Below are 27,280 nucleotides of genomic sequence, written 5' to 3'. Positions count from 1 at the left end.
CGTCCTACATTCTATCTCTAAATTTCATGACTCCATGTGTGTCAAAGCAGGCAGTCTTAGTGTTTGTTCTTTTATGACCAGCTCATTTCACTGAGCATGTCTTCAAGGTTGACCTGTAGCCTGTGGATCCCTTTCATGAGACTGAACATCACTGTGATAAAGAATTCACCACACACACATACACGCATGCACACACACACACACACACACACACCAATCATATATACATATACACATACCACAACCACATACATACAACACAAACTCACATTCACACCACAAACACACGAAACACACACACTGCATATACACACCACACACACCACAACCACACATACACACCACAAACACATGTACATACCACGAACATACCCCAACACACACACCAAACATATACATATACACATATACACAATACCACAATCACATGTACACAGCACAATCACACATTCACACTACACACATATACAGCACATACACACCACAAATACACATACACACCTACACATATACGCACATACATAAACAACACAAACACATATACACACCACAAACACACACACATTTTATATTTTGTTTATCCAGTCATCTGTCAAAAGACGTGATTTTCAGCTTTGGGTCATTGTGTATAATGGGTGAACAGACACCAGTTAGACTTCTCATTTTCATTTCTTTTGGGTATATGCCCAAACACATTTGGGGGGGGGTCTCAAAAAATCACCGCATGACCCAAAGTATTTTGGCAAAGTAAAAAGTATTCTTTCTGCAGAAGAACGCATAGCTTCTCTAAATCCAGCAAGCAAGCATACCCACAGCAGTCCCCTGGACTTTTATTCCTAACACAAAGGGGTCCCGTGCTTCACTTTGAATGGCCAGAGCACGATCTCACATTCTTACACAACTGGCTCACACAAAGTGACTCAGTTGATGGGCAGAATCCTGCTTTCAGCACCAATTGGAACCTCGAACATATATTTTGATTTCTGGAAGTGTTGACCTTGGAAAAATTTGAATTTCAGCCAGGTACCTTCTTTGCAGTTTTTTACATGCAGTTTTGTCTTAACTCATTGACAGAAAAGACAGTGCACTTTTTTTTCACATTTCCCATACTCAGAAATATTTTCCCAATGTATTTCTATTAAATTTTTGTGCATTTCATACAAAATACATCTTTTAAAATTTTTATTATTTTTATTTTATGTGTATGAGTGTTATGCCTGCATGTAAGTAAGTGCACCCATGTCATGCAATGCCCGCAGAGAACAGAAGAGGCTGTTTGATCCCCTGGAACTGGAGTTACAGACAGTTGTTAGCTGCCATGTGGGTGCTGGGATTTGAACCTGGGTGTTCTGCGAGAACAGTGTTCTTAACTGCTAAGCTATCTCTCCAGCCCCACAAAATACATCTTAATCATATTTAGACCCCCTCTGATTCTCTAGTCATGTGGCAATTCTAAGTTCTACATTGTTTAGAACTATCGCCATCTCTCTCTGACTGTATCTGTAACAACACCTATCCTCATAACAAAACCATGTGTCCTGGAGTTCCCACGCTGGTACTAACATCTGTTATTTTCTTAAAAGTTTTGATAGCAGTCACTCCAATGAATGTGAAGCCAAATCTGCATCCAAGGGCAGTTTTGATTTACATTTCTCTAGTGATTAGTGACCTTAGGGTCTTTTCATCTGTTTTCCTGGACACTTGAATATCTTCTATGGAGAAAGATCTATTCAAGTCCTTCATCAGTTTTAAAGAAGTTGTTTGGTTTTGTGATAGTTGTAATTCTCTTGATAGTCTTGCTACAAATCCCTTATTGGATTCATGATTTGGAAATGCTTTCTTCCATTCCACATCCGCTCACCCTGTAGACAGTGTCCCTTGATGAAAAGGATGGTGTCTTTCATTTTAACAAAATCCAATGCACCTTTTTAACGTATTACTAATGCTTTATGGTGTCATAATAAAGAAGCACCAATCTACTTTAAAGAAGCTTTTTCTCTGTTTGCTTCCAAGAGTGATAAACTTAGCCCTACCTTAGAACTTCAACTACTCTATTTTAATTTTCTATTTTAAGCTTTATTATTTGTTCATATGATGATTCAATTTTCCAACAATCATTTATCAAAAGAATTGTCCTTTCTATAGCACCCTTCACCAAACCATTTGATCATATATATGATAGCTTATTCCTGGGCTATATGCTATCTTATTGGTCTGTAATGTCTATCTTTTATCAATGCCACACTCTCTAATTAAGTAGCTATGCAATCAATTTTCAAACAAAGAAGTGTAATACTTCCAAATTTATTCTTTCTTTAAAATTCTTTGCCCAGCTAAGATTCTTGGGAATGCATAACTTCATGATGAACTTATATATGATAGCTTATTCCTGGGCTATATGCTATCTTATTGGTCTGTAATGTCTATCTTTTATCAATGCCACACTCTCTAATTAAGTAGCTATGCAATCAATTTTCAAACAAAGAAGTGTAATACTTCCAAATTTATTCTTTCTTTAAAATTCTTTGCCCTGCTAAGATTCTTGGGAATGCATAACTTCATGATGAACTTTATTGTTTCTTTAAAATGATATTGTTAGGATTTAGATACGGATTTTATTGACTCTACAGGTTGCTTTTCATACTATTAATACCTTACAATAGTAAATCTTCTAACAGAATGTTTTCCACTCTTATATTTGTATTCTCTTTCGACAATGATTTATTTTCAGTGTATAAGGATTTTTTATTTCTCTTCCAAGTTCTTTTTTGATATTATTATAAATGAAACTGGCTTCATTTTCAGATCAATCATTGCTCATATATTATGTTGTATGTTGGTTTTGTGTCCAGCACTTGTGTGGACTTTATTAGTTTTCTGTGGATTTTTAAGGTTTTTTTCTACATTTAAAATGTGTTATTAGTGAAGAGAGAACATTTCACTTCCTCCTTTCCAATTTTAATGTTCTTGTTTCCTTTTCTTACCTGATCGCACTGGTCAGGACTTCTAACACTGCCTTGAACAGAAGTGATTACAGCATGCATCCTTGTCTTGATCCTGGCCTGAGATGTGCTTTTAGCCCTTTACCATGTGCTGTGAAGTTAGCTGTGGGGTTTTGTGTGTGGCTTTTATTGTGTTAATGCACTTTCCTGTTACTCAAGATTACTGAGCATCTTCCCATTTTGAGGAAAGCTATATATTACATAGTCACAAATTCTTACATATAGTTTATTCCATTGTTTTTGGAAATTTGCCTTCATGTAGACAATATGTAAAATGATTTTCATAAAGAATTTCCTTCAACCCTCTCAGTTATATAAAAACTAATGTCCAGATCCTGAAAGTTGTTTAAATAAATTCAAAATGTTCCAATTAATTGAAAGTAAACTTTAAATTCTTGAAATTGAATTTTAACAAAATATTTTTAGAATTTGGCTTGACAATTTGAAATATTAATTTTTGTCAAGGGAATTTTGTCTCTTATTCTGCATTAATTTTAGCACTTATTTGACCCATAGAAAGGAAAAACCCTAACTCCTGAAGTATATTTTGGCAAATAAAATTAGCACCTCCTTAGCTTATACCAGAATTTTCCAATAATATTTAAGTTTTACTCTTGCCAGACTATTGTCTTCATCTCCATTTCATCTTCATCCTTAAGAACACCTTTGGCAAGAACTGTATCACTGACGGTATCTTTACTATTAAGAAAATCATTACCAAATAATGTTTCAACTTTAACATTGTCTGAGAATTAGCACCATTAGAGAGGGCTCCAGTGTTCACAGTGTCTGATGATTTCTTCAGCAGTATTAGCCAGTGTATAATCCACTTCATCTGTCAATGATATTCACTTGAGTATTAGAAGAGCTACAAGCTGCCTACATAAGTCCAGAGCAGCAGCTTGTCCAGATGGTCTAATGATGGTAGATAACTTCTACATCAGTCATTCTAAGACCTAGAATACAAAATTGTATCTCTTGCTTGAGAAAATTGTCCATTAATTAATTATTCATTTAAAAAGGAATTCTGAGGGGAAAAATGGGGGCACCTTAATTGGGGAAACCATGATGGAGGGGTTAGACAATACAAGAGATAATGTCTAGCTAGTTTTAAAAACCAGAGGAAACCATATTAGTCCAACAACCTACTGACAAATTATACACACCAGATCAAGAAATATATGTGTAGGCAAGGTTTATCAGAGAACAATTGGCCTTTGCCCATGATTTATCTACATGGCACACAATAATTTAAAGTACCAGACTGGTGGAACTAACCTTCTTGGATGTTTAATAGACATACTTTGAGGCCTATACTTGTAGGAGGCTAGGCATGAGACCAACAGCGCTGGCGCACCCTGCTTCCTGTTGATGAGCATGAAGATGCTCACCAGAAATCTGCCCCGGCAGCCAGAAACCAACAACACATCCACAGCTCCAATAGAAGGATGTCAACGGGACATACGGGATCAATGGGAGGAGCGAAGGGGATATAAAGAAGATGCCCATATTCACAATAAACCAGCTCGCTTGTACATTTGCCTAGTGAGTGTCCTGGAGTCTGTGTCATTGACTTCATGCCTACTTATCCCCTGCCCCCATGGGGAGGAGGTCAAAGGGACTTTGATTGGTTTAATCTGGGCCAACTGTATGGCCTTAAACACCCAAAAGGAAAGTATAACCAAAGATTAAAGGGGCCAATATAATTTCTTAAGAGTCCATATGCATAGCTAAAGGCTACCTAACAAGCAACAATGACAGATAGGAGATACCTTCTTTTGAGTTTGTTGGCCAGGGTGGCCCAAGGGACTCCCAGATAGTAACCCAGCATATAAATGGGAAAATAATCTTATCTAAAGGAATATTGACAACTGATTGCTGCTAGATGAGGAACAGCTGACCTTCCTAAAACAGAGACCTCTAGATAGGCTGACTAGATTCACCAGATGGACAAGTAGTGGGGAATTGCTTGGGGTGCTGACAATACAGCAGACAGTAGTAGGGTTATCAGAGTATAAGGGCTCTAGTGGGGGGAGGGAGGCTATGGGAGGGTGCCATCTGGGGAGTGGGTGTATAGTTGAATAAGATGATTTGGGATGTTCTATGTGTTATACACAAAAAAAAAATCAACAAATATTTAAAAATAAATTATATTTGAGGAGAAAGCATAAAAATTCATGTCATGTTAATTAGTAGAAGTGATAGACATTAACATTGAAATCTACCTGATGACTTTATAGACACACACAGGTTACAAGGATCTGAGTATGACTGATTATGATTAGTAATAATCAGATACATACAGATTAGAAGCACTTGTGCCAACATCTCAGTGTTATTAGCAAAACAATGAGTCTTTCTGTAAGAAACAGTATATTTTAAAATGAAATGGAGATCTTTTTTAAAGGTTAAAAACTCATTCAGTTTTCCATCTTACAGGGCTAATGGGTCGCATTCTCCAGGGACTACTGTGCCCCATTAGACACTAGAACAAAGTCTCGAAATGAACCGTTATAGGCAATTTATCTAAATTATCTAAATAGCAAGGCTGTTGGGAACAGTGAAGAAGATATGACTAGAGAAACAGGCTGGCATGCAGACCGTTAATTGTGCTTTTTATTATTTAAAATGTGTGCAAATGTCAGGCTAGAGAGATGGCTCAGTGGTTAAGAGCACTGACTGCTCATGCAAAGGACCTGAGTTCAGTTCCCAGCACCCACATGGCAGCTAACAACCGTCTGTAACTCCAGTCCCAGGAGTCTGACAGCGTCTTCTGACCACCATGGGCATTGCACGACATGGTGCAATTACCTACCTGCAGGCAATACATGCATACACATTCCTCTTCCATATTCAACCAAATATTTTATCCATTAGATAGTCACAATTTTAGGGGCTGGAGAGAGGACTCAGCATCTAAGAGTGCTTGCTAACAATCGTGAAGAGTGGAGTGTGCATCCCAGAAACTTCATCACAAGCTGAGTGTCTCATAAGAACTTAGAACTCCAGTTCATCTGACACCATTTTCTGGTCTTGGCACACACACAGCACACTCATGCGTGCGTGCAAACACACACATCTTTAAAAATGAAAAAAATAGTCACAATTATTTCTAGGTAGTAGAGAATATTATATTATATTCTTATTTTTAATGAAATTTTATTTAAAACCTGTGATTCAAAGTCCCCACTTTTGCGAATTAAACAGCTTTCATAACAGAATATAAACCTTCTCTAAGGATTCTAACCAAACCTAGAACGTAGAAGCTCTTTCTACATGTAGAAGCAGTGCTTATTTCCAACCACCTTTTTGTACAAAGAGAAGAGGACACAGGAGCTGGTGAGCATAGCAGTTCTATCTGTATACACAGATTTTGGCTTCAGAAGGCAGTTTGTTAGTGAAAGAAACAGTGGCCTTCTGATTTCAAAGAGAGTTCACAAACCCTACACCTCTCATGGATCACATCTGCTTGTATACTCACTCCACAAAGCAAGAAAACTTCATGGAACAGATGAGTGGTTTCACTAATTCCATAGTGGAGGAAAATATTGCATCTGATGCTGATTCTTCCAAACATTCATCCACTGATCAGTAAACCAGGAGTCTTTCAGTCTGTCCAGTATTAACTGAGAGTAAGAGATGCTCTTCTTGAAATATAGCTAGCTACATTTCCTACCCTAATATAGATAATATTTTCATTTTTATAGCCATACTCAAAATATCAGTGAACCTGTCTTCAGCTTGGAAATGACCATAGTGTTTCATGGAGGCATGGTTAAATAATTTTGTAGATTAAAAAAATAATCTAATCAGGTTACTGGCCCTATCAAATTTGTTGCAATTGCTATAAGGCTTCTTTTGTTTGGATTATTATATTACCCTGCAGAATAAGACAAAATAAAATTTGAGGAAGGGTTTATTTTCTCTCTGGGAGAAAATTTCACTCTGAAGCCAAAGTTCAAATGTGCTGAGAATACTTCAGTTTGTTGCTGTTGTATTTTCACAGGCCACTTTTGGACAAAATCACACTCCGAGATGAAAGGTTGATCCAAATTACAAATTGTTCATCTTTTCTTTCGTATTTCCACTGTCCACAGTGAACAAAAACATCCCTCAAATTCTGAAACAGTTCTAGATATGAAAATATGGTTAAGAAAGTGATTTATGTGACACAACTGTGATACCAACATCCAAGTCATTCGACAGCTGCCAAGTGGAAAGTTCTTGAACATGCTACTTGACATGAGAAGGATTTTATAAACACTGCTTTCAAAATACCAGAAGGGATATAATAGACAAATCTAACAAAAAGAAGTCATGCAAGTTTATGTTCATTCTGAGGCTTATTTTGGGGACCAAGATTCGGTTCAGTTCCCTTATAAAGAGCTTGTTGGAGAAAAAAAGACTAGCATAAAAATAATAATGTAATCCCATTATAAAGTTTCTACACAGTAAAGGAAACTATCAGTAGAGTGCTGAGGAAGCCCACAGAGAATCTTGTTCAGCTATGCATCCAGTAGAGTTAATTTTTAGAATATAGAAAGAACTGAAAAAGTAAAGAATAAAGAAAACAAATGCCCCAATAAATACGGGTTAAATATCTAAACCGAGTTCTCAAATGAAGAGATAAAAATGGTTAAGAAATATTTTAAAAAAGCGTTCAACATCGTTAGGAATTATGAAAATGAAAATTTAAACTACCTTAAGATTCTTCTTACCCCAGTCAGATTAGTCAAGATCAAGAAGATTAGTGATACCAAAAACCGGTGTGGATGTAAGTAAAAGGGAACGCCCACTCACTGCTGGTGGGATTGTAAACTGGTGCAGCCACTATGGAAATTAGGGTGAAGAATTCTTAAAAAAAAAACAAGAACTAGATCTAGCATATGACCCAGCTATAGCACTCCTTGGCATAAACACAAAGAACTTGATATCCTACTCCAGAGATCCTTGCTCAGACATGTTTACTGCTTCCCTTTTTACAACTAGGAAATGAAAACAACCTAAATGTCCCTCAACAGATGTATTAATGATGGGAATGTGGTAGCTTTACACAACAGAGTTCTATTCAACTGTGAAAAAGTGAAATCATGAAGTTTGCAGTTAAATATATGAAACTAGAAAATGTTATACTGACTGAGGTAACCTAGACTCAGAAAAACAACTGGTACATGTTCTCTCTCCCTTGTGGATCCTCACTCCAAATCCTTTCATGTGAGTGTATATCCGGAAGTAACTGCAACGAGCTAGGGAAATAGAAAGGAACCATGGGGGGTGAGGTGGGAAGGAGTTCAAGAGGGGGATGAATGGCAGGACACAGACATTAACAAGGGGGAAATGGAAGGTACTCTAACTGGGGAGGGAGGAGGGAACATGAAGGAACATGATATGGGTGGGGAGAGGAGATAAATACTTAGCTATTGTGAAAAACCATAAGGAAATGCATTATTTCATGTCTATTGAAAAATACACATAAATGTGAGTGCATGTGTATAGCTGAAAGCTACATGACAAAAATCACAAACACAGGCAAGGGAAACCTCCCTTCGCATTGTTGGTCAGGGTAGTTCAAGAGACCCCAAAATATTGGCTATTTCCATAACACTTGGTTGTCCCCAAGAACTTGAAGGTAAAACTATTGCTGAAGACATGACATATTTTGGACATGGCACTAGGAACAATTGAGCTGAAATGGACCTGGAAGCCTTTTCCTCAAAGACCAGCTCTCACGGTATTAGAAGATGCTATGAAAGCTGCCAAAAGAGAAAAACAATCAATGGTCCTACCCAACTGTGAAGCCTACAAACCAAACAGTGACCAATCTAGCAAATTATCTCTATTGATGCAATACTAACACTTTTATCTTTTATGTTGATTATGGCTGTCTAATTGGATTTAAGGCTTGCTCAATAAGAGGAAACCCATGTATGGTACTGAAAACACAGCCAAGCACACGTGGTTGGAGAGGTCATAGATCACAGAGAAAAGCCTACTAGTGTCATTTTCCTAGACCAGTGTAATCTCTTACAATATTAGAAATTTGTATCCTTTTTTTCACAGATAGGTAAAACTCTCACCACTCATCAAAGAAGCTTCTTTTTGCAACAGATGGAGACTATTACAAAGTTCCACAACTGTTCAAAATACAGGCAATAAGTGATTGTAAGGTGTCTAACCGTAAGTGATACATGTACAATGCAACCTCTACATTTAAGACTCAGGGAACATCATGGAAGTTGGGATGGGAAGATTGTAAGAGCCAGGAGAAGACACCTGCTGCTAGTTAAGGCATTCTAGGCATGAGAGGGAAGTTGCACCAATGGAATCTCCACAGCATGGTAGCCTAACAAGATCTGCATAGAAAAACTAGCTTACCTGCCAATGTGGGTGGAAGAAATTTCATGGGGCCCCACCCTAAGATGAGGAGCTACAGGCAATTCATGAACGTTTGAAAGAGGGAGAATCAGTTTTCTCCAGAAAATAGCTCCCTGAGAGGTAACCACAAGTGGCCAGCCCTAAACACAGGTAGACACAAGCACCACTAAATAGACTCAGTATGTTATATGGAACACTAATAATCAAAAGAAGAGGACAGGGGAGGACATGGGAGGGGTGGAGGGGACTGAGGGGTGAGATTAATGCAAATACAATACTTGTATAAATTTTTCAAACCTTTTTAATTAAAAAAGAAAAATAAAAGTTCATGTTAATACATTTACTTACCTATAACAAATGATACATTTTAGATAGATATTTACTATTAGTTAAGTTGCAATATCCATTTATAGTCACATGGTCTGGAAAGTTTTCAGAATCTACATCACAAAATTTCACCCAAGGAGGTTATTACTTCCTTTCCCAATTAATGTCAACTGAAGTATCCTACGTTAGGTAAAAAATAAGATATATATAAATAAAATAGCAGCTTACATTACATTGAAAGAAAATGCAGTTTAAGGTAGAATCGTGAACATAGTCTGAAAACCATAACTAATGAGTCGTTGTGTTTAGAAACTGCTATTTTTATAATAGTCTCTGAGGTTATCCAATGCACAATATTTTAAGTGTTCTAATATGTGATGCTATTCTCGTTATTTTTGTTTGAAAAATAATGTGGGACTGGAGGGATGGATAAGGCGGGAGAGATGGCTCAGTGGTCAAGATCACTGGCTGCTCCTGCAGATGATCTGGGTTCAGTTCCCAGCACCCACATGGTGGTTAACAACCATCTGCAATTCCAGTTCCAGGAGACCCGATACCATCTTCTGACCTCCAGTGACATTGCACACATGTGTGCACTTACATAGGCAAATACGCATACACACACAAATAAATACATAAATAAAATTATTTTTTAAAAAAGAAAAGCAATATGAAGCAGAACTCCAGTTTAGGTATTGGGCCACCATTAAGTTCCTGTGTATCTCCAGCTACTGACTTGGGTCTAAACCTCCACTTCTTTCACATTGATAATATGAGCCTGGTGACAGGAGCGTGTTTATTCATCTATGACATGGTGGCTGTAAGATCATGACCATGCACCTCCAAAATCCAACAGATCTTTGAACACACGAATGCAGCATGACACTAAGGATTCTATATGCATTGTGATAAGTCCAAAGATACTTTGTTAATTTTCATGGAAAGACAATTTGGTTGCATGAAATTATGAAAGGTATGAAGGAGTGAATTTTACATGTTTTCTATGAACATTTGAAATAGCTTTTAGATAAGCCCTATGAATCTAGACACTTGAGCAATCTTTGGTCATTATAAATTCTGAAATACAGGAATCAGGACCATTTGAATATTTGTCTAGCATAGGAAAAATTGCGATTTCTTTGGGCCTGCTTAGAAATAAGAACCAAAATTCCAACTTTCAGAATTAAGATGACTCGCCACACTCTCTCATTGTGCCTCCTAACAGGCACAACTACATTCCCACAATGCCGTTCAGCCACACATTCCATGCTCTGGTGAAGTCCATGGTTATGCCTGGGATGGCAGAAAGAACTTGCAGGCTTGGTTTCACTGTCACAGAAGCAAACCATTTCACCTGACAGCAGGCATACACACGATATACCTACGCATCCTTACTTTCTTCATCCAATAGCCTTCCAGGCACACAGAGCCCAACCTCTGGATCTGCTTGGCCCTTTCTCCCTCTAGCCTTTTCTTCACATTATGTATGTGGTCACACAGGAGTTGATTTATATAGTTAAGATCTCCTGTGACCCTTTTGAAGAACTCAGAGGAGGGATTTTATTCTTCATGCCCATCACGATTCTCATCCAGTTCTCTCCGAATATTCAGAGAAGACAAGCTTGGCAACAAATCTTGAGGTCTTCACAGTTACACTTTGCTTTTCTTCATCTCCTGTTCTACATATTAAAAAAAAAATCTAGAACTATTGTATAGAAATGTAAGAAGAAACATTGATCAGATTTGACTACATAAGTACTGATGGCATCTTCACATAACAAAGAAAGGCCTGGCAGATGCAAGATGGAGACTTTACTGCCATAGGATTAGATTAGTGGAGAATGAAGCCAGAGGTGATGAAAACATCTAGGAATGAGGTCAACTGGAGATTCAGGAAGAGAAGGAAAAGGATCCGACCCTTGGGGGACTGCATAAGGGACTACATAAGGGACCACAATTAGCCTTTGTGATGAGTAAGCCACCTCTAGTTCAGTGTTAGGAAACAGAATGGAAACTGAGCTCAAAACTACAGATAAGTTGTTGCATTCAAAGAAACACCAGCACAGAGGAGCCACTTGAGGTGCGGTCACTGCTGTGATGAAGTCGATCAGTGACAACCACACATCACACAGGAGGCTGGCTAACAGGAGAGGCTGTGATGCTGAAGGCCACACATGAATGATCACCTTGAGCACTAGCACAGAAAGAGAGAGTCCTCTGTTTCAAAATAAGGAGGCTAGCATACACCTCCCATCAAGCAACTGGGCAGGAGTGATGGGGAAGAAATGAACACATGCTACATGAACAAGTGTCTCATTGACACTGACTGCTTTGGTTAACAAAACTCTAACATACTATTATCAAATTCTCAGTTTCTTCAAGCAGATTCCAAAATAACAATTTGAACAAAAATGAAAACAAAACACTTTTCAATATTTTGAGGGGAAAAAAAGAAGGATTACGAGAGAAAAGGAGCCCTGTTTATGGGGTCAACATGCCTGATCTTATCTGACTCTCATTTCTATAATGAGTAAAATAGCTTTAAAAATGCCACTTATTTGATAATTTAAAAATACTATTTGATTCTAATTAGAAAAAATTTCATGTTTTAAAATCATAAATATATTAAAAAGAAAATGCAAATGTAAGCCCATTATATAGACAGTTCTACCTGGTATTTTTTATACAATGGCAATCTATACCCCAAGCATATTTGTTGATTATAATCGTGATTGTTCTGTAACCATAAGCATTCTCTCATTTTTTAAAGATTTAAAGAAATATTTTATGTATATGAATGTAATGCTTACATGTGTTTAAGTGCACCCATGTGTAATGCTGTGGAGGTCAGAAGAGGGTATCAGATCCCCAGAACTGGAGTTACAGATGGTTGTTAGCTGTCATGTGGGTGCTGAGAATCGAACCTAGGTCCTCTGCAAGAGCAGCCAGTGCTCTTAACTGCTGAGCCTTCTCTTCAGCCCCAAGATTCTCTAATTTTAAATAGCATCAAAAATTATAACAGATGGCTGTACACATGTCCAGAATATGTATGTACCATAATTTATTTAAACATTAACCTAATATCATAAAATTAAATTATCTCCAATTCTATCATATTTGATAACGTAATACAGAAGACAATATTGTAATTTTTTGCTTCTTAGAATAAATTCCTGAAAATGAAATCATTATTCAGAATGTATGACTATTTTTTAAATTCTTATTCATGTTACAAAAATACCATTCAAAGGAAAAGTTCACAATGTTCCTGTTCTTACTAATGTACACTTTCCCACATAGTTCCTGACAATGTATTCTTTTAAATTATTTATGTTTATTTCACTTAAAAATCATTGACAGTTGGGGCTGGAGAAATGGCTCAGCGGATAAGAGCATGACTGCTCTTGCAGAGGACCTGAGTTTGATTCCCAGCACCCACATGGAGGCTATGAACCATCCTTAACTATAGTTCCGGGGTAATCCAACGCCCTCTTCTGACCTCTGCGGCATTGCACAACACAGATGCACTCACATACATGCAGGCTATACATTCATACACATAAAATAAAAATAATAAATAAAATATTTTTTAAAATTATTGACAGCTTTTGTGACTTATGCCCACTGGTGAGACTGATCACTTTTTTGAGGTGGCCATTTCTCTTTCCTTATGAACCTGCCTTTTTAGAACATTTACTCTGTAGGAATTCTGTGACAGAATGTATTTTTTCTTTGATTTATTGACCTGGGACAGAGCTTTTTGTCAGATATGCTTCAAACATGTTTCTTTTTGCATTTTACTGCTGACGTTTTTAATATACTCACTTTTAATGTCAATATTCTAACTAACTGAACTTTCAACTTCTTTTCATTTTACACATAAAAGGCCTTCCTCCTTGGTCCATTGTTTATTCAGCACTGACATACAGCAAACACATCATGAGGATTTATTTACACAGGAAAACAAAGGAGAAGCTCTCCAAAACTGCTTCTTAAGGGCTGGCAAGATGGCTAGGTAGGTGAAGGTTCCCGCCTCCAAGCCTGATGATCTGAGTTTCAACCCTCAACGCACGTAGGGGAAGGAGAAAGCCAACCTTGGAAAGTCATCCTCGGACCTCAACACACATGCTGTGGTATGCATTTCAACCGAAAACCACACACACACACACACACACACACACACTCACAAAACCACATGCACACTAAATAAATATACAAATGTGAGTTAAATTTTTTTAAATACTAAAAAATGTGGTTATTGAAAGAAATATTACGGCTTCATTTTTAACATTTAACATTCAACTTTAGGAATATTTTACGTGTGGAACAAATAAAAAGTCAGTATCATGAAACAACCCCATACACATTCACTGTACAGAGTCCACAGACAGTGTTAGATGATGGTTAGTGTCAAGGGTTACAGGCTTAGAGTTTGTGGTGAATCCCAGGTTTGTCATTGCACAGTTCCTTTTTGTGTTTATTTTCCCTATCTGAACTTATGGTTTCTTCAGCCTGTAAAAAGGGAGAACAATGGCACCCGCTGTTTGGATATATTGTAAATGTTGCATAAGATACTGGATGGAAGATGCTTAGAGCTGCTTGGCAAGACACTTAACTGAAACTAGCATTAACTATGATACTTTCTTAACTTTTGATGGGATGGCACCATTACGTATTAAATGTATTACAGACATGATTTCCATTTCTTTTAAAACAGGGACACATGCATGCCACAACACATATGTGGAGGTCAGAGGAAGATTTATAAGAATCAGTTATCTCTGTTCACCATGTGGGTGAATTCCAGGGATCCAAATCAGGTCATCAGGCTTGGTAGCAAGCATTCTACCTGTCGAGCCATATCGCCAACCCACACTTTGTATTTCTAGCAATCATTTCTAATTATATAACTTCCATAATGTTGGAGTAATTGCACAATACATTGCTAGAAACATATTTATAAAATCATTTCCCATTAATAGAAAAAAGTATTCCCCATTAGTCTTCTGTGTATTATGTTTCTCTTTATTACCATTTATTTTTCCAATGACCTAGAAAGATACTTTGTCAGGTTCCAAAATTTACCTTGGTTAGGCTTCGTACTAGACTGTAATTAACATATAAATTGATTCCACAAAAATGCTCCTGTCTATGTGATTGAAGCATGCATTTAGAAGCAAAGTGCATTGAAAGACATTGAAAAACACATGATAATTCCTTTAATTTTCCTCAAACAGGCCTTCCGGTTAGGATAAAATTAGTTAGCTATGTAGTTCTGTTGTGCTGAATACTTCATGTGTGTCTTGCCACCTCAAATTCAGGTGTTTAATGCAAATGTAGCACATTTGGAAGTGGAAACTGTGGGAGGTAACTTGATCCTGAGAAGGAGGTCCTTGTGATGTAATTAGTGCCCATTTAAAAAGAGATGCTAGAGAGAGGAATTGTACCTGTGACCTCCAAGGATTCAGCAAACGTCTGCAGATGGGAAGAAGGCTGGACAGTGAACCCCCCAGCACACTGATGTGGTTCCCCTGTGTTTAAGCCACCCAGACCATGTGTGCATCACAGCATCCTAAGCACATTGGAGCATGCCACCAGGGTCAGTGAGATTTTTCAAATATTTCTGCTAATTGCTTCATGAAATATTTTGTCCTTGACGTAATCATACACTAAATGCTACTTATGACATCTCACATTACTGCTTAAACTTCGGGTATTTCAATGAATCAATTACTTTAAAAGTAGTAGACTCTTATCCTATCAAAGAGACATTGTTGGTACTTAGCATTATCTGGTTAAACCTCTTAGATTTAAAAATGCACTTCTGAGATAATTTCTACTTCTTGCATATACATTTAAAAAATTTTAAAGTAATTACAATTTGAAAAACTTGTTCTTTGATACAAAAATGCTGAAGGACTTATAACCTAAAAACAGCATGACATTTTGCATATGAAAATTCCACTACAAAAATACTAGCATGAATAGAGATGTTCTTAGCATAATATATAGTAAGGAAGAAAATGCCTGATTAACTGAATATATTTTTTCTCTTTTGAATCACCGAAAATAGGGCTAACGATGAATGCAGCAGCAAATGCTGGTCCCGTCTGCAGATATGCAGAAGTAATCACCTAAGAATGTTTTCTGGAACTTTACGTTAACCATCAGTTTTCCAGTGAGAGGGACCAATTTCAAGGGCCCCATGTCCACACTGCCTTTATAGTATATGCTGTAATCTGGTGGATTTAAATGTAAGTGATAGTAACAAAAATAATACTACAGACTGATTGCTAAAAAATTAAGCAGAGTTAAGCCTTTGTACAGCAAGTAATTTTGAGCAATTGTTAATAAGTAGAGAAACTAGATTGCTGTCTTTGTGTGCACTTATATGGCCCTGGCACTAAAGAAGGAAACTGGTCTCTACAGAAAAGACAGTGCTGGAGTGATGTCAGGAATTGAATTGTTTTCAATTCCAGCTCCCCTCACCAAGTCTCTGTGGAACTATCTGTAAAAATACATGTATGAGGGAGCTGGAGAGATGGCTTGGCGGTTTAGCACACTGGCTGCTCTGACAGAGGACCCATGATTCAATTCCCAACACCCACATGGTGGCTAGCAAATTTCTGTAACTCCAGTTCCCAGAAATTCAACAGCCTATTCTGATCTCCGTGGGCATTGCACAACATGGGTGCACTTACCTACATGCAGGCAAATATACTCATACACACAAAATAAAAATTATACATAAAATATTTTTTAAAATATATGTATGCATATGGGAAAAATCAGAAGTGAGGTTGAGATAACTTCTTCAAATGCAAAACTTACAAAATCCACATTTGAAAGATAAAGGTTTCACATTGACTATATTGCCCCTTACCCAGGCCTGCATGCCATCTCAAAATGATACCCGGAACACAAGGGAAAAGAGAATGGGAGGCCTATTTCCCCAACATTCTGGGACCCTTCACAGAAGGCTCATTCTTGCTTTGCCCCATGGGAAGTACTGGAGGTCTATTCTGTACTAAATCACCAGGCATCACTTAGAAATGATCAATAGGGGAATGGAAAGGGGACTCAGTGGTTAAGAGCACTGACTGCTCTTGCAGAAGGCCTGGGTTCAATTCCCAGCACCCACTTGGCAGCTGACAACTATCTGTAACTGCAGTTTCAGAGGATCCAACACTGTCTTCTGTCCTCCATGGGCATTATACAACACAGGTGAGCTCACACACATGCAGGCAATATACTCATACACAAAAAAATAAAACATATTTTTAAAAGTCCATTAAATGTGTTTTTTAAGAAAAGAAATGACAACTAGGAACAGCGAGCCATGTACAGATCTAGAGGCTGACTTGCCTTTCCACCCAGGAGATATACCATGCTGCAGGGAAGTCATACTGTAGTGCTATGCTGCTGGAGTAGGCCTGAGTCCCCAGGCAGGTTACTCACCCAGCCCAATCCTCTCCTTAAGCCATCCCAGGGCCAAGAAACCAGTAGAGGTGAGCAAGTATCTGGTAAGTAATTTGATCTTTTCCCTCTGGTTAATTAAGGCTTCCATAGGCCTAGAGCCAAAGGCATTTCTGTACATAAGTATGAAGCAATACTCTCTGGCTAGCCCAAGTGGCTAAACAGTGACCTCGGAGACCATATCCACATTCACAGCCCAACACAGAGCTCTGCCCAATGACAAATTCCAAACAGAGCTGTCTGAACAGGAAAAATAACCTAAAACTTCACTCTTCCATCAGCCATAGCAGAATTCAGTCAGTATTGCTGCCCGAAAGAGTCCAGCCAGGTCTTCCTGGACCAAGGAACCCTGTGAGCAGTTCCACTAAACCTCTGACAGTGGCCCGACCCAATATCATACCAAAGACATATTGTTCACTACCAGAATCCTAGACTCAATAGTGAAGAACTATCACCACCCAAGAAACTTGCAAAGGCCAACAGAGCTGGCAGTCTCCTTAGCTTCTCAAGCACCAGCCTAAGGACACAGGATGGTGAAATCTCTCAAGTACACATGGATGCATTCTGAGCTAGACCATACATTATGCGACAAAATAAATCCAATGAAATTTAAGTGGATAAAAGTCATGTTGAGTATCTTTTTGAATCAAAATAGCTTGAAGCTAGACATCAGTAACAACAGAGATCTTGGAAAATCCACAAATACATGAAAATTAAGCCTCCTCTTGAACATCCAATAGATCAAATAAGAAATCACAAGGGAAATCAAACATTACCTGAGACAAAGATGAAAACACGGCATATCCAGATTTATGATATTCAAAAAGCAAGTCATTAGGAAGAAAGTTCATAGTGACAGGCGTCTATATCAAAAAAAAAAAAAAGATTTCAGGCTAGGGAGAGGGATGGCTGAGAGGGTCACATGCTTGCTGTGCAAGTGTGCAATCTGATATCAGATCCCCAGTGCCAACATAAAAATCCAGAAATGGCAATGTGTGCCTATAATCCCAGCACTGGGAGACAGAGAGGAGGAACCCAGGTCTCATTAGTCAGCTGGTCTAGTCAACTGGAGAGCTCCAGGTTTAACGAGAAACCCTGCCTCAAAAAATAAAATGCAACTGAGAAAGATGCCTGGCGTCAGGCTCTGGCCTCCACGTGCACTCAGTACATAAGCATGAGAACCCATGCACAGACACAAGCATACACACAAAAGGTGATTCCAAGTACGTAATCTAGCGTTATATTTCAAGGAGCTAGAAGTAAAGAATAACAAAATAACCCTAAAGCTAGCAGACGGAAGAAAGTAAGATTTGAGTTTTGGAGATATGGCCCAAGGACACAGGCCACAAAAGCAAAAGTAGGCAGAATGTTTGCAGAGGGAGGGAGAATCTGTTTTCTCCAGGGACAAGCTACTTAATAAGTTACCCAATCCCAAATGGTTAGCCCTATAACTCAGTAGACTATATATCCACTACCTGAACTCAGTAGACTATATATGCATGTGTGTATTTGGGTGTATAGCAATCATAATTGTAGAGGAGGTCATGAATTCAAGATGGGATAGCAGGGTACACAGGAGGAGTTGGATGGAGAGAGTGTGGAATGGATGTAAAGCTAGTATTCTCATGTACAAGAATCTCAAAAAATTAAAATTTAAGTGAAAAGTTCATGAGATAAAATAAGATTGCTTTCAAAACCCATGAACAGTTTCAGTTGCTTCTTAAATTGAACTTCAGCTTTGCCAATTTTATTAGAAAAGTTTCAAAGTCTTATATATTAATCTATTTCTTTAAAGGTTGGATGTTAGAGGGGGCATAGATTGATTTTTATTTCAGAAAAGCTATTGTACCATCATTTTAAAATTTGATTTTTTAAAACCCAGTCCCTAAGTTTGGTATCCAAAGTTTTCGTGGGTGAAATTGCTTACCCATCATCCACTCCTTCGCAACGCTTTCCCCCTACTGCGGCGAACAGAGGAAGCTAACACTTTCGAGTGATTCTCATTTTAATCTAAAGTTTTTGCCCACGTTTTAAATGAAACATCAAAGTGGAAATTTCTCAGAAAATGACAACGAAAAGCAAAAAAGAAGCCAAAAAGTGACCTCCTAATGTAACATTTAAAATGAAATGTGTTTATTCAACAGATCTGAGCCTTTGCTTTCCTCCTAGCCTGGCTTATTAGAAATTTTCATGCAGCGGAGACCTTTCCCACTCTACAGCTCTCTCCCTCACATTAACCTTTTCCCTGAAGCAAGACCATGTATGTCACCACAGCAGACTGCTACAGGAAGCCTCTTGGAGATTAATCATGAAGGGACTTTGCACTTCCTGTGAAATCAGCAGAATGGTTCCTCTTTGCTGCTCTCTGATGGCTGGAAGGACTTTCCAGGCAGACCTGAGCATCGGGCAGCGCACTCACATTTAGCCTAACTGGGAAAATTGGACAAATACAAATGGATCCTTGTCCGTGCTTGTTCTCTGTATTTAATAGTTTCTAAATATGAACCAAATGGGAGGAAGCCCAACCTGGGAGAAAAATCATTGCATTGTTTCATTTTCTGGGGAAAAAATAATAGTTCACTAATCCCTTTATCATTTTGATATAATGATTGACAGAATGTGTGAAAGAAGGCAACCAATAACAACATGAAATGTCCAGAGCTGTATTTTCTCTCAAGAGAATGCTGAATTCTACAAGCTCTGCTTGCCACCTTAACAGAACAAAAAAATAGAAAATAGAAGTTTGAGTAATGCTATCCACAGTAACAGAATTAGTGTCTCCAGATAACTGAATCAATAAGTTATATGAACCAACAATGAGCTGATAGACATTTTATGAAAATATCATTGACAAAAAGTGGCTGTTGCATGAACGATACCAGTTTTGATGCCAAAATACAGTGTTCCTTCAAGATTTTATATTATAGTGGACACTACAGTCACACATGTCATCGCCCATGTTCACCCTTTGGTAAAACTTCCTGTTCATTAATGGAAGCATGTTCCAACCTGCCACAGTTGATTTCCCTCATCTTGTCATCTTCTAGCAGAAAATGGAGATTCAAGTTCACACAACATACGGTTCAGCTGGAACTACAGAGCAAGTCCTGTACCATGAAGTTTATGAGCGTTCTGTTCCGCTGAAATCACAAGCCAACATTGCACTACATAATCTCCACTTGCCAGTAGTGCCTCATAAATGAAAATAAAAGCTATGCATCCAAACTAAAATTGATTTCCGTATTATATTCACACTTCAGCTCATAATGTCCATCATGCCACTTTGCAACTAGATTAAGGAGTTTCTTGGGCACTTTGCTTCACCAACAAAACAGTGAAAATACAGCTCTGCTTTTCACTTCCTTATAATCAGTACAAACTTTTAAAATCCTTTCCATCCAGTTAAAATCTTAGTGGCTTGATATTAAAACAATTTTATACAAGGGCCATCTTTATTAAACAGTATATCTTAGTTTGTGATTCACACTAACAGCACAGGAAGTGAAATCATACAAGAACCAGGAATCTAGCTGAATCTCAAGGGCCCCTCTGGAGCCCCTGGTTGGACGATGGAAAGGGAACTGAAACTGGAGGGAGGAAATGATACTCACATTGCTGCTCGTCACTGTTGTCCCCACACTGGTCTGTGAAGTCACACACATGGTCAGGGGGCAGAGAGACCCCGTTCCCACACTGAAAGGATTCAGCTCCTTGCTGACTCAGTAGAGAAGCGAAAAAACAGGCAGTCCAAAGGAAACGAAAAGCTCCACTCATTGGGAATGCTGACTTCTCAGCCTGGGTGCAGAACATCCCTGGTGTTGGGAAGGAGAGGTCAAGCACTTTGAATACAAGCGCTCATAACTGGAGGTCTTTCTTTTCTCTTTGTTTTACAGATTTGCTTCCTGTCACTGGATACAACACTTACCAAATGTCTCCTGAGGCAGTTAATTGACTTGACTCTTTCAGAGGGAGACCTTTAGAAAATATTTAACTTGAGTAATTGCACCACGGCTGTAGCTAGCTGAATATGGGTATTTATGTCCCTACGCATAGTTTTTATGACCATGCTATCTACTGAAAGAAAAAAATAGCAAATTAAAAATAGCAGGCTCATAAACTAAGTGGAGAACGACAGTAAAGTTATAAAATTACATACAAAATTTCTGACTTCATTTTTATGTCTATGTAATCTCTCGTGTGCAAATTAGGACATTCTTGTAGGGCAAAATTTATAGAGTTATTCAATACAGTGCTTATTCATTTTTTTTAGGTCCAGAGATCCAACTCCAGGTCAACAAGTGCTCTACCTATGAGCTATATTTTTATGAATCAGGGTTTCCCTATATAGCCCAGGATTGCCTCGCACTTATAATCCTCCTGCCTCAGCCCTGAAACACTAGGATTTCACGCATATGTCATCACGCCTAGTTTGCAGAGCCTTTTTTTTAAGTGAACATGAATCTTACATTAGTTTTGAGATAAACTATGAATCATAGATCTTTAATTTTTATTTTTCATTTTATTTTTCATTTTGGGTATTTGTGCAAAAGCAGCAAGTATTCTTAATCACTGGACCATCTGAAGCTTAAAAGTTAGGGGGAGAGGAGAGATGGCTCAGCAGTTAAGAGCACTGGCTGCTCTTACAGAGGACCCAGGTTTCATTCCCAGCACCAACATGGCAGCTAACAACTGTCTGTAACTCCAATTTCAGAAGGATTCAAAGTCCTTTTTCTGATTTCTGCAGGCATTGCACAACATGAGTGCACTTACATATAGCTAGGCAATATACTCATACACATAAAATAATAAATAAAATATGAAAAAATTAAAACTTAAAAAGTTGGAGGGATATTGGAGATTGTTGTTTTATAAGTTACATAATTTGGACTTAAGGACATTATAGAATGTATGTATGAAAATACAGTAAGTTCCTTTAAGGAACTTGAGTTCAATTGCCCTGCTGATGAGTATAAAACTGCATCTTCTATCTTAAACTAACCCACCAGCCTGTTCATCTTAATTTGCTTCTACAAGTAAAGAATATGATTTGTGTTCTGTTCATAATGAATGGTGTACTGAAGCTGCAAGGACGTGTAATAGCTACTGATGGATGAAGTAAGTGATGGAGATCTGGAGAAAGCACTGGGACACAGATAAAACTCAAGGGGAATAGAGTTTATTACCAAAGGAACACATGGGACAGATTCCCTTCCTGGTAGGGAAAATGTTTACCCCCGACACAGGAGCTGGGGTCTTTTATAGGGGGAGGTTTCTGGGAAGTGCAAAAGGCAGGAAGATATATTTTTTAGGGAAAGGGAGATCTGGATTGTTAAAACCTGCCCCCTTTAGAGATCAAAGAGGAAGCCTGCTGTGCTGACCAAACTGTGGAGAACAGTCTGCTTTTGACTTCAAAGACCAAGGTGCTTTTCTCAGCTTGAGGCTTGAGGAATCCTGAGGCTCCCTTGGTGAGGGGGTGGGGCTGTTGCATATATGAACCTTAGCAGCTACAAAAACTTGTATGAAGTCCAATATTTAAATTATCCCTTTGCATATAATGTATTAAAGCTCTTAACTTTCTTTTTTATTTTATTTATTTATTTTTTTTGGTGGGTGTTGAGGAAGATAGTCTTGTGTAGCCAAGCTGGCCTTGAACTCACTACAGAGCCAAGGATTGCCTTGTCCTCTTGACTCTGCCTTTGCCTCCTGATTGCAGGAATGGCAAGTATGAGCCACTATGACTGGCTGTTGTATTTTTTAAACTACATTTAAATTTTTTTCTGTAATGTAACTGCAAGCAACAAAGATAACCCATGAGCCTGTGAGAAACAGCCAGAGAGTGTAGAGAGAAAAGTCCATGTATGCACCTGTGCATATTTTTTTCATGTTAGCAAAGTGAACTTTCCACATATTTGGGGGGGGGAAAAACTGTATACAGCTTAAGTAAGAATATTCAAGACGCTGGAGAAAAGGGGACTCTGTTCTTGCCTAACCTGTCAACACTTTGCATACTAGAGGATTTTACTATTCTGTGCTTTTTCATTTTAATTAGGACAGTTGAAAATTAATTACTATATCCTCTAGCTCTCTTTTCTGCTTCCCTTTAAATGTTGAATATCTTCAGAGTGCCGTGTGATGGCTTTTCCTGATCAGCTTATACTTTTCTCCTGGGCTTTTTCTTCACTTCCATGATGTCAGCAATTGTCTACTTACTGTTGTCTTCCAAATCTAAACCTATAACCCCAACAGACCCTTCTCCTTCATATGTATGCATATGCACATACATGTGTGTACATACACACACGCGCCCTAATTGACATCAGACTAGAATCAGTAAGTAAATACCTTCCTTTCCCCAACCTAATCAACCAGTTATTACTCTGTGTTTCATAATTCAATGAAAGGTTCCTTTGCCCAACTGTCCACCTCAGGAACATCTGTTGTTCTTGGGCTATGCTCAAACATATTATCTTTATCACCAAATGTTGCATCTTCTATGTTACAGTTCAAGATGATCAGTTCTCATTTCTATATCTTACCAAGATGTGTATTTCTATTAGCATATAACTCATTTTCCATTCTTTAAGCAGAATGCCACTTTTAGAACACAAATCCATTCCTAGCTATTTCCCGTTAAAGTCAGTATGATATCTCTTGGGGGCCTCTGTTATGTGAAGTAGAAGTCTCTTCATATCCGGATAGCTCACGAGCTCAGAGCCATGTGCTGAGACTCCTTTCATAGCAGGGTGCCTTCCTGGCATTTTTCCTAACTCTCCTTTTGAAGTGCCCGCCACAAATGCCCTAACATAAACATGGCCTCTGGCTCTAGGAATACCATGCTTTCCTGTGATTTTTCAGGCAGTCAGCGGTCTGGCAGCATGGCAGATACCCACTTCCATATGCAAATAGAATGTCTCACAAAGTATCTATCAGCCAAAGCTTTTACCACTACCCCGTATAAATATCCCGGTCTTTCTCTCAATATCAGAGAGCTGGATCACTTGAAGCTACACTTAATAAAGCTGTAACATGGACTAAGCAGAGTCCCGCGTCTAACTACTGATCCAGCCTCTCCGGAGGCAGCATTCCTCCGTCACCGACTCGCGGATCCCAGCTTCAGCCGCCTCGTACTTTCCCGCGTGTTCTAGCGGCCGGTGGAACTCGCATATTGAGGAAAGTACACGGGTGAAATCAGGGCGGAGACACGGCTGGACAACGCTCCAGCAGCAGAGACCCACAGAGACACGGAGAAGCCCGCGGGGCCAGACCCGCCTTCTTCCAGGGCATGCAGCTGAGACCAGGGGACCGATCCCTGCGGGACCGCTCGCACCATAGATATCAAAGCCTTTCATGTGGGGCACAAGCACAGCTCGCTTATCCAAGGACATTGCTTGTTCCCCCACTCCTTAGCATGTTCTGTGGCACTGGAAAACTGAAACATGTAACCTCAAGACTCCAGTTCCCTTCATATAGCAGGTCAATATTCCTTATTTACTTTTCAGTTGAGAGGATTATTGTGGTTTGGATTTGAAATAGCCCCAGAAGATCCTCCTTTGCACACTTGTTCCCCCAGCTGCTGACACTGATTTGGGAGACCGCGGAACTTTTAGGAGTTGGGATGACAACAGTGGAAGCTCACTAGGGACATGTGTTTGAAGGTTCTACACACCCATCCCCTTACTCAATGCTTCCTGGTCTCCTGTAATGTGACCCGCATGCTTCTGCTGAACTCAGCTGCTCTGCTATGCCATCCCTCAATTGATGGATTGAAGTCCTCTGAAGCCAGGAGTCACGATAAGACTTCTCTCTTAAGTTGTTTCTGTTAACATAGTTTATCATAGCAATGCTAAAGAAATTAATAACTTTCTCTAAAGTATCTTGGACAATTTTCCTAGGGTGGATTAAGCTTTATTTCTAGATTATGTCATGATTTTCATTGCTCATTCACTTTAACTTCTCTCTGCCCAGTATTGTTTCTATCTATTCAAGCGAATGCTCTGTTAGCCTATAAGAATTGAGCAAGTTGCACGTTAGAACTCTTGACTTGCCCCCACTTGTCTGCTGCTTCATCCTCCAGACTTTGCCTTTTGCTCTCCTCTTTACATCAAACTTTTAAAATTTCCCACTCTACGTATGTGAAAGTGTTGTGCCCAGAGAACAGATCCCCAAGAATTACCATGGAGTCCAGAGAGCATGCAAGAACAAAGAGTCTTTATTCGGGCTTAAGCTCGGACTCTGAGACCAAACTAACATGGTAGGTTCATCTGAGAGCCCCGATTGCAGGGGGAGGGAGATTTTCATAGGTTTCAGACAAAGGGAGGAGGGGAACAACAGAGTTATATTTTAATTGGTCCAAAGAGCCCGTGCAAGCCAACATACTTTTGAATTGATTGGTTACAGTCTTGGAGGCCTCTCATTGGTGGGTACTGCCCTCAGAGCTGTGGAATGTGCTGACTGTTATCTTCAGGGATAGAGGACCCTGTTTATTCCTTATAAGGCCACAAACCTTCCCAGGCCCCCTGGACATGCCCGGGCTTGCCTAGTCTATGACCACGAAACATCACAAAAATGGAGGAATCAGCAGTCAAAATGGAGAAGGTGTAGTTTGTCCCTCTGGTTCCCTCAAGCCAAGCAATTTACAGAAGCAAAAAGAGCAGTTAGTCCTAAATAGGGGCAGGGGTCTAGGGAGTCCAGGGAAGGGGGCCAAGGAGGAAGGTTCCACATTTCCCCCTCTCCTTGTAACTTGGAGGCCCCAATCATGGGGCTTCCTGGAGTTCAATGGCATCCCGGCTTAGGGGCTGGTATTGTGATCTTATGACCATTATTTGGATTGCCCCTAATCGGTCCTTCATGAACTATACTAACCTGTTTAAGATACGGAGTCCGAGGGTTAAGAGTAGGATCAAAATGAGGAGGGGGCCTATCAAGGTGGACACTAAGATGGTGAGCCAGGGAGATGCGTTGAACAAAGACACGAACCATCCCTGTTGAGCCTCCCGCTCTCTTTTTTTCTTAGATAATCCTTCTCTTACCTTAGAAGTAGTATCTTTGACTACACCTGAATGATCAACATAAAAACAGCATTCCTCTCCCAGGGCTACACACAGCTCCCCCTGTTGCAGGAAGATAAGGTCTAATCCCCATCGATTTTGCAATACCACTTCTGCTATGGAGGACAGGGATTCTTGTAAATGAGAAATTGCATTTTCCAGCCTTTCTATATCTACATCTATTGTGGCCCTCAAACTTGAGTACTGTTGATGTTGGGCGGCTAGTGAGGCTGCTCCTGTCCCAGCCCCAATGAGGCTGATTCCAAGAATCATACTTAGAGTAAGGGCCATGGCTGTGATTGGCTCCCTGGCAACCTGGGATTGAGTACTGTTAATCCGTCCCAACAGTTCATCATTAGTATGGTATAGCAGGCTGGGAACTAACCAGACTAGGATACAGTAGTCTCGTGTCTGATTAAAAACCTCCATATGCATGCAAGGGGTCAGACCAAAGGAGCAAGTCCACCATGCATCAGGCTCGGGGACCAAGTAACTGGTTAGGTGTGATAACTCAATGCTCTGAGTGACATTGCATAGTTTCAGGTAATCGATTGGGATCTGTCCTATGCATAGTCCTTGTCCTGTGATATGTTACAGAGTCAACTTGGCCTTAGAGCTCCAACGACAGGTGTTGTAGTCATCAGAAAAGTTATATGTCCCCAAGACCGCTATGCCATCATAATAAGGCGGGGCAGTATCATAACATAACCAACAAGAGGCCATCATGTCTGGCTTTGTAGCAGTCAGTACCAGATATGATTGCTCAAGCAGAGTAAGGAGAGGGTTTACCTCCAGTTTCTCAAAAGGGGCCAGTACCTTAGTATTTCGAAATTTAGCTCCTCTGGAGGTGGGGGCCCCGGGGCCTATGGGAGAAATTGTGGCCACCTCTGGGGTGACGGGCACCTTTGGGGTGGTTTGTGCCCATGGTGTAAGGGCAAGGACTTTGTTTGGTCTAATCTCAACTGTGGGTTCGGGGTGTAATCCCATTACTCGACGGATCCTGAAAACAGATTCCAAGCTCTCAGATTTCAACTGAATGCCCCAAGTATAAAC

General features: G+C 39.3%; 1 protein-coding gene across 1 annotated transcript in view; it reads right to left on the bottom strand.

Annotated features, from left to right (window-relative positions):
* The window catches only part of Malrd1 (MAM and LDL receptor class A domain containing 1), a 721,844-nt gene extending 700,854 nt beyond the window's left edge, over positions 1 to 20,990 (bottom strand). Inside the window, exon 1 of the mRNA XM_029557135.1 lies at positions 20,792 to 20,990. Within this exon, the coding sequence (XP_029412995.1) occupies positions 20,792 to 20,990 (199 nt within the window). The remainder of the gene's footprint in view (positions 1 to 20,791) is intronic.
* Between the last annotated feature and the right edge of the window lie 6,290 nt (positions 20,991 to 27,280).

This window comes from Nannospalax galili, unplaced genomic scaffold, assembly GCF_000622305.1.
Source record: "Nannospalax galili isolate Female #2095 unplaced genomic scaffold, S.galili_v1.0 scaffold487, whole genome shotgun sequence".
Taxonomy (NCBI): Eukaryota; Metazoa; Chordata; class Mammalia; order Rodentia; family Spalacidae; genus Nannospalax; species Nannospalax galili.
This window is presented reverse-complemented; position numbering and strand designations above follow the sequence as displayed.